The sequence below is a fragment of the Talpa europaea genome (assembly GCF_964194135.1).
Source record: "Talpa europaea genome assembly, chromosome: 1".
NCBI classification, from domain to species: domain Eukaryota; kingdom Metazoa; phylum Chordata; class Mammalia; order Eulipotyphla; family Talpidae; genus Talpa; species Talpa europaea.
Genome location: NC_140073.1, coordinates 10,243,854 through 10,257,348, shown reverse-complemented (window position 1 = coordinate 10,257,348; position 13,495 = coordinate 10,243,854). Strand labels below are relative to the sequence as shown.

The window sequence follows — 13,495 nt, the reverse complement described above, 5'->3', positions numbered from 1 at the left end:
AATTCTCTGATATGAGCCTATGCAAAGGAATTGGTATGGTATAATTTAAAATATGACAAGTCTCTTCTCATTTTGTGAAGCAGTTGCATTTAAATTTAAGGAAGTAAATATAGGATCTATTTTGTGATTTCCATTACAATATGGACTTCTAACAACATAATCCTTGAAAGACCCAAGATCATACTTGGTCAAGTAACGGATGGGTCAAAAGAAACAAAAGCAAATGAAGGGAGGCAATTGTCTTAGAGAAGCCTTAAGAAAATAACCTACAGGGAAGGAGGAAAAGAGGAGCTTAGTAGCTCAGCATCACTATTTCAAGTGCCTGGAGCCCTCTCTCTTCTGCAGGAGTATAAGGACAGCATTTTTCACTTCTTTGTTGCGAAGACTATAAATGAGGGGATTCAGCATGGGGGTCACAATTGTATAAAACACAGAAGCCACCTGATCCTTTCCCAGGGAGTAGGATTTGCTTGGTTTTAAATAAGTGAAAATCAAAGTGCTATAAAAGATGGTGACTGCCAACAGATGTGAGACACAGGTGGAGAAGGCTTTTCTCTTTCCTGAAGCAGAATTAATTTTCAAGATAGTAGAGAGAATGGACATATAGGATACTGATAATGTGATAAGAGACACGATGAGGGTGGAGCCCGCCAAAATGAAAATCCGAAGTTCAGTGTCCTGGGTTTCAGTGCAAGACAGGGCTAAAATTGGGGATGTGTCACAGAAAAAATGATGGATTACATTGGAGTCACAGAAGTCCAATTTCTTCATGCCAAGCACAGTGACTAAGGAATCTATAAAGCCTATTATATAGGATCCGAAGACAAGGGAGCAGCAGCATCTTGCAGACATGACAACCGGGTAGTGGAGAGGATTGCTGATGGCTACATAACGGTCATAGGCCATGGAGGAGAGAAGAAAACATTCAGTGGCTGTCAAGAAGATGAAAAAGTACATTTGAGTGAAGCAATTCACATAGGAAATCTTCTTGTTGGAGGTCAGTAAGTTCCCTATTGTTTGAGGAGTGATGACATTTGAGTAACTGAAGTCAAGGAAAGACAGGTGACTGAGGAAAAAATACATGGGGGTGTGAAGTTGGGCATCCAGGCGGATGATCAGTATCATTCCCGCATTCCCCAGCACGGTGACCAGGTATATGAGGAGAAACAGCACAAAGAGCACCAGCTGGATGTCTTCAGCATCTGTCAATCCCATAAGGATGAAGTAAAGTACCTCCGTATTATTTCTTCTTTGCATTGTGCTCCACTCTTTTTACCTGTTGAGAAGTCAGAGTTCATGCTTAGCTGAAATGACTTCAAAAATGTGTTCTTATGCATAATCTGGCATGTGTATATTAATTAAATATCCAATATTAAAATAATGGGTGGTTTATTAGATATGGAAGAAAAAAAATTTCGCCCAGTCTATAAATGGGTATAAATTGATGACTGGACATTATGCAATAAAATTGGATATATTAATAGAATTAAACTGACTATTCAAAATGTTTTCCTTTCTTTTTTAAAAAAAACATTTATTTTTATTTATTTATACAAGCACTGGGTACGGTCAGAAGCGCGGGAGGGTGAGAGAATTCACCAGAGCCAGAGCGGGGAGCAGAGCAGGCAGACCGAAGTACACTGCTGAGGGGAGCAGCAGATGGCAGGAGAGGTCTGCGCACCATGTGGGACCCTCCTCCTGCGGCCGGGGAGCAGCCAGGGATTGAACCGGTGCTGCAGAGGCTGCGGGCAGCTTCGCAACACAGCACTCAACCACTGGGCCAACGGGGAGGCCCCAAAATGTTTTCCTTTCTTAATGCATTTATTCCACATGAGAATATTATGCCATTGAAATTATTGTTAGCCATATCTTTTAGATAAGGAAAATGACATAGTTCAAGAAATTTATCCTAAGTCAGTGCATTTTAATGATGACTGAGTTTTCAGATAGACTGCCCAGAATATATTCAAATACTGTATTCCCCATTATGATTAATTATAGTAAGCATATAAAAGAAATATATATATATGTGTATATATATATACACATATATATATATTTCTATAACACAATGCTTGAATTATGGTGTTAAGGGATCATTTACTTCCCTTTTTTTCCAATATTATTTTATAATAATGACAAATATTTCAAACTTGAAAGATTTCAATGCAGTTCATTGGCTCATAACTAATATATTTTAGTACCAATTTTCAGATATTGGGAAATATTTTCCCAACTTACCTTTTAAATGAAAAAGTTGAAAAATATATCACAATATCCTATTCCTGCTTGGAGTCCCTGATTCCATCAATTCCATGTGTCTATCTCCACAAGTACAGGCATCATATATGGTCATGTCTTAATGATGTGTGTGAGGATTCTTCTGATAGCTGACATTTCTTGTGATCCAACTAAACACTGTAATTTCAAGAACAATACTTACGTTGAGCCAAAGCTGGTTGAAACACAAAAACCTTCTTCCAATATGTCAGTCTAGAAATGGTTCCACATAAATCTTCTGTAGAAAATAAAATATGAAAACCATGTGAGTTGATAATTTTGTAATATATGTTTTCTTTGGGATAAATTCTTTTTAAATATTTGGCCATGCATTTTTTTATTCTAGTGTAAAAATAAATTAGCCAAGGAATTTTGTTAAGGTCCTGGTCAAGTAGAAGTTTGCTGGGTGTGACTGAAGTCTAAAGAATATTAAGGGGCTACTGAGAATAGAGCAGAGCAGGGTTGCCTTGTCTCTCATCCTGATGATTTCACGGCACCTCATATATTGGGGATGGTGATAATGCAATGTGTGGTCATCCTTGAGGGACCAATTTCCAAAGAAGGGTGTTTGGCCTTCTTCCAAGGATAAAAACTCAAGGACTGTAGGTTTGAGTACATAGTTGACTTGTCCCTTAGAAGTCAACTATTGACAAGCCTGGTGTGGACTTATATTGTTTAGTCTAAATTTTTGAGAAAGCCAGTGAAGAAAATATTTCAGGTACAACCTGTATTACTCTATTTTGAAACCATCAAGATGGAATGATTTTTATCCATAGAGAAATATTATATATATTTATATTATATTATATTTATTATATATAATATTATGTATTATATTATATATTATATATAGAAATATTATATATAGATATTTATATAGAGAGAAATATTATATATTATATATAATGTGATTATATTATGATTTTATACAGAGCATGGACAGTTGATGCAATAATAAAGTGTAGTATCCACACTGACCATTACACTGACACAAAGACTTAAGCTCTTTGTCTCCCAGTCAAGATAAAATAAAAACACTTATTTTGTAGCATCTTTTAATATTTTTCATATAAAGATCATAACCACACCTTTACTTAAGCAGTTTCCACACATACACAACAACTCTGTCATCCATTGCTCTTTCTTCACTCTGATATACACACCTGCACACACACATGTGAGCACACGTGCACAATACAATGTCTGAGAGTATTAGTTTGTTAAGGTGTCTAACAAATTCCACACTAGGAGCTTAAACAACAGCAATTTAATTCTCACTGTTCTATAGTCAAGAAGGATGAGCTCAAGATGAAGTCAGGGCTGATTTTTGTTGAGGTCCCTCTCCTTCCCTTGTAGGGAGACCTCTTCTCTTGTATGTTGACATGGCCATCACACTCCATGTTTCTGTGCTGTGATCCTTTCTTCTCATGATACCAGTCCCATTAGGTAGGGGTAATCTTAAGAACTAATTTTGTCATTAATACTTACCTGAACAAAAATCCTCTCACCACAGGTACACGCAGAAGTGCCAAGAGTTAAGTCTTTAGCATATGAATATTGTTAAATATAAATATTATTTACAAATATGCATACATATATAGTATATGAACATGTTTACAACAGAGTCAGATATACTTTTAAATATATAATATTAACCTTCATAGCCATATGATTTGATTAGATGCCAATAGTTGCAGGGAATTAACTTTATAATAATAACATTTGACTATCCTGGCAATTACCATGTAATTCATAGTAAAAACACAGCTTGCATATTTCCATGTCATGTTCCACAAAGTCATTGGCATCTGGCTACCTCCTCACATGAATGCATTTCACTAATCTAAACAAAATCTGTCATTCAGGGACCACAGATAATGTGGCCTAGTTCCTGAGTCCACACCATGCTGGATCCAAGGACACACACTTTCCTATTTTATTTTCTCATCCTGAGCATGAACATTAAATCCATTCCTTATTTCTCAGGGAATATATGGACATGACACTGACATTTATAAACTTTACACTTAATTAAAAGAATGACAAGAGATGAGCAACATTCAAGAGTAAGCTGCAACAATCTGGCCAATTTGTCTCTTCCCACAACTGAGTCCCAAACCATCTGTATGGGTTTCACTGAAGATCTGGTCCCACTCAGTGTAACCTGTGCTTCCTTTGACACTCCCACCCTGTGATGCCCTTGCAGAGGCAAAGAACCAAGGAACATTACGTCTTAAATTACCACAAATAGGACATCCCCGGTGGTGCAGCAGTTTGAGTGCAGCACTGTGAAACTGTCTGCAGCCTCTGCAGCACAGGTTGGATTCCCAGCTGGCCAGGGAGATAACCACATGGCATGGTAGACTTCTCCTGTCTCGCCTGTTGCTCCCCTCAGCAGTGTTTTTGGTCCGTCTGCCTGTTCTGTTCCCCACTCTGTCTCTGGTGAATCCTCTCACCTCGCATGCCTCTTATAAATAAATAAATCTTTAAAAATAAAAAATAATAAATTACCACAAATAATGTCTCACTTAAAATATGATAAATACTGATATAACAAGGAAGTTATAGAACTTAAGAAATGAAAAAAATTTCATATTGACATAGGTCATGCTACACATATGCAATAACATTAAGTGTTTTCTATACAACGTTGTAAAGAGAACAGTGTATCTTAATTAAGCATTGCCTGAAGTTAGTCTGTCTACAGGAGCATTGGCTCTGTTGATTACCTTTGCAAACAAATATCAGCAGAAACATTTACTCATCACAGAAAGAGTCATTAATGAAAAAACAGGGTGAAAAATAGTTCATAAAGAGTCACAAATATATAAAAGTGTACAAATACATAAAATAGTGCATTACTTACACAAGATGAGAAATGATCCAAAATCATACAACTGAATTATAAATGTTTGTCAAATATTTATATCCATATACCATAAAGTCAATATAAAAATAAGTCATAATTATATTAAATGGTGTTTAATATAAGAGACATTTTAAATAAATTAATATAATATGAGGTGTTGAGAAAAACATCTTAACTTTAACCTGAAAGAGATTTCATTTGTGACTCAAAGCAATCAGATCATTACACTATATTACACTATCATTTACTGAGGCAATTCACATTTTTAATAAAAACATGCACAGGACTCATTACAAGCTGAATGAAAACAATAAATCCAGTAACCATTACAGAGTATAAGCAAAAGAAAAATCAAACACATGCAATATGGAAAATTACCTTCTTTAATACTATTTAAAATAATATAAAATCTTTAGAATAAATTATGAAATAACCATAAAATGAGATGCTCTGATATTGAAATATTGCAATAAAAATCATTATTCCATATTATGTCAAGAAAACTGCATATTTTAATAATTTTATTTATTCATTCATTTATTTATGTATAGAGGAACAATCCATTTACAACACTGTAGATGATTTAGGGGACTAGGTTCACAGCCCCTCAGTTGTATGTCACCAACCACTCCCACCATGAAAGCACCCTGAACCCTAGACCCCTGGGCCCCTCCCACCTATGTCTCTAACCCCATCTTTGCAGCCCCTGTAGTAGCTTCGATTCTGCAGTCAAATTTCTAGGGTTGGGGCCTCCCTGGTAGCACAAGGGGTTAAGCATCGCCCTATGAACCTGTCCGCAGCCTCTGCAGCACGAGTTCGATCCCCGGCCAGCCAGGGAGCAGCCCACATGGCCCGGCAGACCTCTCTTGTCTTGCCCACTGCTCCCCTCAGCAGTGTATTTCAGTCAGTCTGCCTGTTCTGTTCCCCATTCTGTCTCTGGTGGATCCTCTCACCCCCCACACCTCTGGCCTGTACCCCAGTTCTTTTAATCATAAATAAATAAATCTTTAAAAAAAATTTCTAGGGTGTATTTGATCCTTTGTTAGTATTTTCTGTAGAAGATCTTTTAAATGAAGGTAAATTGAGCACCCTCCACCACTAAAGTTAATGGCAGCCACATAATCTGAATTTATTGTCAAGTCCTAACTTTATAACTTTTCTCTGCTCAGAAATGTAAAACAATGAGTGAAAAATTTATTAAAATAATTTACTTGTAAAGAACATAACAAATCTTCAAAACCAAGAGAAAGGCAGTGGTGTATTACAATGTACAGAATTTCAACAAAATTAGCAGTGACTGATGCTGTTAACATGTCCCAGAAAGGTAGGGACTGTTTTGATAAATATTCTTTTTCAGGTAAAAACCAAAGGTATGTTATTACATACAGAGTTTTTTGTTTGTTTGTTTAGATTTATTTATTTATTTATTTATACAAACACTGGGTACAGTCAGAAGCGCGGGAGGGTGAGAGAATTCAACAGAGCCAGAGCGGGGAGCAGAGCAGGCAGAAGGACCGAAGTACACTGCTGAGGGGAGCAGCGGGCGGCAGGAGAGGTCTGCGAGCCATATGGGACCCTCCTCTGGTGGCCGGGGAGCAGCCGGGGATTGAACTGGCGCTGCAGATGCTGCAGGCAGCTTCACAACCCAGCACTCAACCGTTGCACCACCGGGGAGGCCCTACATACAGAGTTTTACACTGATTTGTATGCAACACTTCGTATCCTTATCAATGCAAATTGGGAGTCTTGATTGTTTTCTTGCACCAGTATGGCATTCATCTTACAGAGTTTCAATGACAAAGTAATTAAGAAAAATTTCGAGTCCATCAGAAAGTTGTAAAAAGCTACATTGGACAGACCAGAAATTTTTCTTATACATGCAATGTCTATGCATACAAACTTAACTAAAGAATGGACATTAAACTGTCAGTAACTGTTAGGAAATTTCTATTTCCTTAAAGTTTGCAAAATTGATCATATTCTCCAATATTAACATACCATTCAAAGTCCAAATGTGAGAAGTATTGAGATTTTCCCTTTTCATTATTTATGTTCTTGTCAATTATTAAGCAAAGTAATTTATAAAAAACAAGTGAAAATTCACTAAAAAATGTGCATTAAAAATACCAAGAGAGGTGAAGTCTTATGATAATGGGCAATATTTACTAGAAATACCTTCAATGCTTTACATCCATCATCTGGTTTAATCTTTACAAAAACTCTATGAACCTGGGATTATTATTTTACTTGCACAATTTTAGAAACTGAGGCTTAAAGTTGAGTGAATTATTGAAGATTTTATACCTAAACAGGTAAGCAGGTTAGATTAAAATCCAGGCTCTTGTTGCAAACCAAGTATACTAGTCACTCAGCTACGATTATTCTGAATATAATGAATTAATGATTTCTGAAACTGTATGCAGTTATGCCAACAATGGAGCATTTACAAGAAAAAGTTCTCTAATATGAGCCTCTGCAAAGGAAATGCTCAGGTACAATTTAAAAGAACAAGACTCTTGTCATTTTGTGATTTCCATTACAATATGGATTTCTAACAACATAATCATTGAAAGACCCACGATAATATTTGGTCAAGTAACAAAAGGGTCAACAGAATCTAAAGCAAATGAAAGGAGCCAATTGTCTTAGAGAGACCTTGAGAAAATACCCTACAGGGAAGAAGGGAAAGAGGAGCTTAGTAGCTCTGCATCACTATTTCAAGTGCCTGGAGCCCTCTCTCTTCTGCAGGAGTCTAAGGACAGCAGTTTTCACTTCTTTGTTGCGAACACTATAAATGAAGGGATTCAGCATGGGGGTCACAATAGCATAAAACAAAGAAGCCACCTGATCCTTTCCCAAGGAGTAGGATGTACTTGGTCTTAAATAAGTGAAGATCATGGTGCTATAAAAGATGGTGACGGCCATGAGATGTGAGGCACAGGTGGAGAAGGCTTTTCTCTTTCCTGAAGCAGAATTAATTTTCAGGATACTGGAGAGAATGGACACATAGGACACTGATAATGTGATAAGAGAAACGATGAGGGTGGAGCCCGCCAAAATGAAAACCGTGAGTTCAATGTCCTGGATGTCAGAGCAAGACAGGGTTAAAATTGGGGATAGGTCACAGAAAAAATGATGAATTACATTGGAGTCACAGAAGTCCAATTTTGTCATGCCAAGCACAGTGACCAAGGAATCTATAAACCCTACTACACAGGACCCGAAAATAAGGGACCAGCAGCGTCTGGTGGACATGACAACCGGGTAGTGGAGAGGATTGCAGATGGCTACATAGCGATCATATGCCATGGAGGAGAGAAGAAAACATTCAATGCCAGCCAAGAAGATAAAAAAGTACATTTGGGTGAAACAATTCACGTAAGAAATCTTCTTGTTGGAGGTCAGTATGTTCCCTATTGTTTTAGGAATGACCACATTTGAGTAACTGAGGTCAATGAAAGACAGGTGACTGAGGAAAAAATACATGGGGGTGTGAAGTTGGGCATCCAGGCGGATGACCATGATCATCCCTGCATTCCCCAGCACGGTGACCAGGTATATCAGGAGAAACAGCACTAAGAGCACCAGCTGGATGTCTTCAGCATCTGTCAGTCCCATAAGGATGAAGTAAGGCACATCTGTGTTATTCCTTCTATACATTTTGATCTGCTGCTTTTACCTGTTGAAAAGTCAGAGTTCATAAATGGCAGAAATTACTTCAAAAATGTGTTCTTGTGAATGATCTGGAATATTTATATTAATTTAATGTCCCTAATATGATAATGATAGTTGGTTTATAGGATATGATGAAAAAATGATTTTTTTTCTGAGTTTGGAAATGGTATAAATTAGTAATTGAACATGTTTGAACATGATGTAATAAAATTGGATATATTAATTGAATAAAACTGTGTTCTAAATATTTTCCTTTCTTAATGCATTCATTTCACATGAGAATATTATATCATTACTGTTAGACATAACTATTAGATAAGGAAAATGACATAGTTCAATAAATTGATGCTGAGTCAGAGCATTTTAGTGATGACTCTGTGAGTTCTGCGATAGACTGACTCCATAGAACATATTCAAATATTGTATTCCTCATTATGAATAATTCCAGCAAGACTATAAAAATGATTTACATATTGGGTCTCCCCGGTGGCACAGCGGTTGAGCGCTGGGTTGCGAAGCTGCCCGCAGCCTCTGCAGTACCTGTTCGATCCCCAGACCCGGGGCGAGGGTCCCACATGGCGCGCAGACCTCTCCTGCAGCCCGCTGCTCCCCTCAGCAGTGCACTTCGTCAGTCTGCCTGCTCTGCTCTCCACTCTGGCTCTGGTGAATTCTCTCACCCTCCCATACTTCTGACTGTACCCCAGTGCTCGTATAAACAAACAAACAAACAAACAAACAAACAAACAAATAAACAAATAAATAAATAAATAAATAGATAGATAGATAGATAAATAAATAAATAAATCTTTAAAAAATGATTTACATATATAACACAATGATAGAAATATGGTGTTATGTGATCATTTACTTACTTTTTCCTTCAAATAATATTTTATACTACTGACAAATAAATTTCAACCTTAAAGTACTTCAGTGCAGTTTATTGGCATAATTAACAAATGAATTTTAGTTTCCATTTTCAGAAAATGGGAAATATTTCCCAATTTGAACTTTTAAATTAAATACTGCTAAAAATATATTATAAAATCCTAACATTGCTTCGAGACCCTGACTCCATCAACCCCGTGTGTCTATTTCCACAAGTACAGGTATCATATAGGGCCATGTCTTAATGATGTGTGTGCATCTTCTTCTGACAAGTATCATTTTTTTGATCCAAATACACCCTGTAATTTGAGAACAATACTTACTGTGACCCAAAGCTGGTTGAAAATGCAAAACACTTCTTTCAATGTATCAGTCTAGAAATGATTCAACCTAAATGTTTCATCACAAATAAAATATGAAAAATACTTAAGTCAAAAATTTTTGTAATATAATATATGTATTGCTTGAGGCAATTTCTTTTTAAACATTGGGTGTGCATTTTATTTATTCTGATGTAATAATAAAATAACCTAGGAATTTGTTAAGTCCCTGGTCAAGTAGAAGTTTGCAGCTGTGATTGATGTCTAAAGAATATTAGGGGGATACTGAGAATAGAGCAGAGCGGGGTTGCCTTGTCTCTCATCCTGATGATTTCAGGGCACCTCATATATTGGGGATGGTGATAATGCAATGTGTGGTCATCCTTGAGGGACCAATTTCCAAAGAAGGCCAGATGGCCTGCTTCCAAGGACAAAAGCTCAAGGACTCTAGGTTTGAGTACATAGTTGCCTTGTCCCTTAGAAACCAACTAATGAAGAGCTGGGTTTGGACTGGTATCATGTAGTCTAAATTTTTGACAAAGACAGTGAAGAAAATATTTTTAGATACAACCCTAGCTACTTTATTTTGAAACCATCAAGACAGAATGATTTATTTCCATAGAGAAATATTATTTTATATATATATGATATGATTGTGATTATATAATAATTTTATACAGAGCATGGAAAGTTGATGCAATAATAAAGTGTATTTTTCACAGTAAACATTACACTGAAACAAATAAAAATTAAGCTCTTTGTCTCACAGTCAAGATGATAAAAGCACTAGTTTTGTAGCATCTTTTTATTTGTGTAGACACTTTCATATAAAGATAGCAAACATACCTCCACCTAAGCAGTTTCCACATGTGCATGACAACTCTATCATCCATTGCTCTTTCTTCACTCACTCTGATATACACACCTGCACACACACATGTGAGCACACGTGCACAATACAATGTCTGAGAGTGTTAGTTTGCTAGGGTGGCTATACCAAATGCCACAGACTGGGAGCTTAAGCAACAGCAATTTATTTCTCACTGTTCTACAGTGGAGAAGCATGAGACCAAGATGAAGTCAGGGCTGATTTCTGGTGAGGCCCCTCTTCTTCCCTTGTAGGTAGACTTTTTATCTTTCATATTAACGTGGCCACTGCCCTCCTTGTTTCTATGCTGTGATCCTTTCTTCTCATGACTCAAGTCACATTGTGTAGGGGCACTCTTAAGAACAAATTTTAAGTCATTAATACTTACCTGAACAAAAATCCTCTTACCACAGGTACATCCAAAAGTACTCGGAGTTAAGTCTTCAGCATATGAATATTGGTATATATAAATATGTATCTACAAATATACATATGGTGATGGTGCATGGGTGCATTAGGGAAGGAAATTCTATGGGGACTAAACCTGAGTGGGTGGAGGGAAGCAAATATTGTTTAAAAAGGATCAATTATGTAAAAAGAAAATAGCATTAAAATTAAACTAAAAAATAAATGAAGTAAAAATAAAATATTTTTACAATAAAGTCATATATACCTTTAAATGTATAGCATTAACCTTCATAAACATATGATTTGATTAAACTCCAATAATTTCAGGGAATTAACTTTATATTAATGACATTTGACTAGCCTGGCAATTACCATGTAATTCATAGCAAAACCACATCTTGCATATTTCCATGTCATGTTCCATAAAATCATTAGCACCCGACTCCCTCCTCAGATGAATGTATTTCAGTAATCTAAACAAAGTCTGTTATTCAGGAACCACAGATAATATACTTCAAATTTCTGAGTCAACACCATGTTGGTTTAGAGGATGCACACTTTCCTATTTTATTTTCACATCCAGAGCATAGGCAATAAATCCATTCCTCATTTCTCAGGGAATGTTTGGACTGGACACTGGCATTTATCAAAATTACACTTAAATTCAAGAATGACAAGAGGTAAGCAACATTCAGGACTCAGCTACAACAGTCTGGCCAATTTATCTCTTTCCACAACTGAGTTCGAGCCCATCTATTTGGGTCTCCCTGAAAAGCTGATCCCAGTCAGTGTAACCTGTGCTTCCTTTGACACTCCCACTCTGTGTTGCCCTTGCAGAGGCCAAGAACCAAGGAACATTATGTCTTAAATTACCCCCAAAACATCTCACATAAAATATGATAAGTACTGAAAGTACTGATATAAAAAGGAAGTTATAGAACTTAAGAAATGCAAAAATTTCATAATGACATAGGTCATGCTTCACATATGTAATAACATCATGTGTTTTCTATATGTTATAAATAGGACAGTATATCTTAATTAAGCATTGCCTAAATTTAGTGCTGTCTACAGGTGTATTTTTTCTGTTGATAACCTTTGCAAATAAAAACCAGCAAGACACATTTGCTCATCACAGAAAGAGACATAAATGAAAAAAAAAAAAAAAAAAGCCGGGTGAAAAACAATTCATAAAGGGATTCCTGGGTGGCGCAGCAGGTTGAGTGCAGCACTGTGAGGCTGTCTGCAGTCTCTGCAGTGCTGGTTCGATTCCCGGCCAACCAGGAAGACTCCCCAATGGAGCAGCAGACCTCTCCTGTCTGTCTGCTGCTCCCCTCAGCAGTATATTTCAGTCCTTCTGTCTGTTCTGCTCCCCACTCTGTCTCTGGTGAATTTCCTCACCCTCCTGCGCCTCTGGCTTGTTCCCTAGTGCTTGTATAAATAAATAAATCTTTAGAAAAAAAGAAAAATAGTTCATAAAAAGTCATAAGAATGTAAAGGTGTACAAATATATAAAATAATGCATTGCATACACAAGATGAGAAATGATTCAAAATCTTATTACTGAATAACAAACATTTGTCAAATATTTATCTCTAAATACCATAATGTCAATATGAAAATAAGTATAAGTCATGATTATATTAAGTGATACTTAATGTAAGAGACATTTTAAATAAATTAATATAATATGGGGTGTTGAGGAAAACATCTTAATTTTAACCTGAAAGAGATTTCAGTTGTGACCCAAACCAATCAGATCATTACACTATCATTTACTGACATGCACAGGACTCGTTATAAACATGCACAAACATGCAAACATGCACAGAACTCATTACAGGCTGAATGAAAATGTATCCAGTAACCATTACAACAGTTTAAACAAAATGAAATATCGAACCCTTGCACTTGGGAAACCACCCTCTTTAATACTATTTAAAATAATATAAAATCCTCCAGAATAAATTATGAAATAACCATAAAATGAGAGGCTTGAGGTTGAAATAATGCAATGAAAATCAGCCAGTCCAGATTATGTTGAGAAAACTGCATATTTTGTAATTTTATTTATTTATTTGTAATTTTATTTATTTATTTTTATGTATTTATTTTATTTATTTATTTTACAACATTGCAGATGATTTAGGGGACTAGGTTCACAGCTCCCAAGTTGTATATCACCAA

General features: G+C 36.3%; 2 protein-coding genes across 2 annotated transcripts; both read right to left on the bottom strand.

Annotated features, from left to right (window-relative positions):
- Positions 1 to 309: 309 nt before the first annotated feature.
- Positions 310 to 1,257, bottom strand: LOC311170600 (olfactory receptor 8H1-like; the record flags this gene model as incomplete). Its single annotated transcript, XM_084232989.1, has 1 exon — positions 310 to 1,257. One exon carries the CDS (start codon positions 1,255 to 1,257, stop codon positions 310 to 312), a length of 948 nt encoding a protein of 315 aa, XP_084089115.1.
- Positions 1,258 to 7,861: 6,604 nt separating this feature from the next.
- On the bottom strand, positions 7,862 to 8,809 carry LOC311170711 (olfactory receptor 8H1-like; the record flags this gene model as incomplete). Its single annotated transcript, XM_084233106.1, has 1 exon — positions 7,862 to 8,809. The coding sequence occupies one exon, from the start codon at positions 8,807 to 8,809 to the stop codon at positions 7,862 to 7,864; it is 948 nt and encodes a 315-aa protein (XP_084089232.1).
- Positions 8,810 to 13,495: the final 4,686 nt, after the last annotated feature.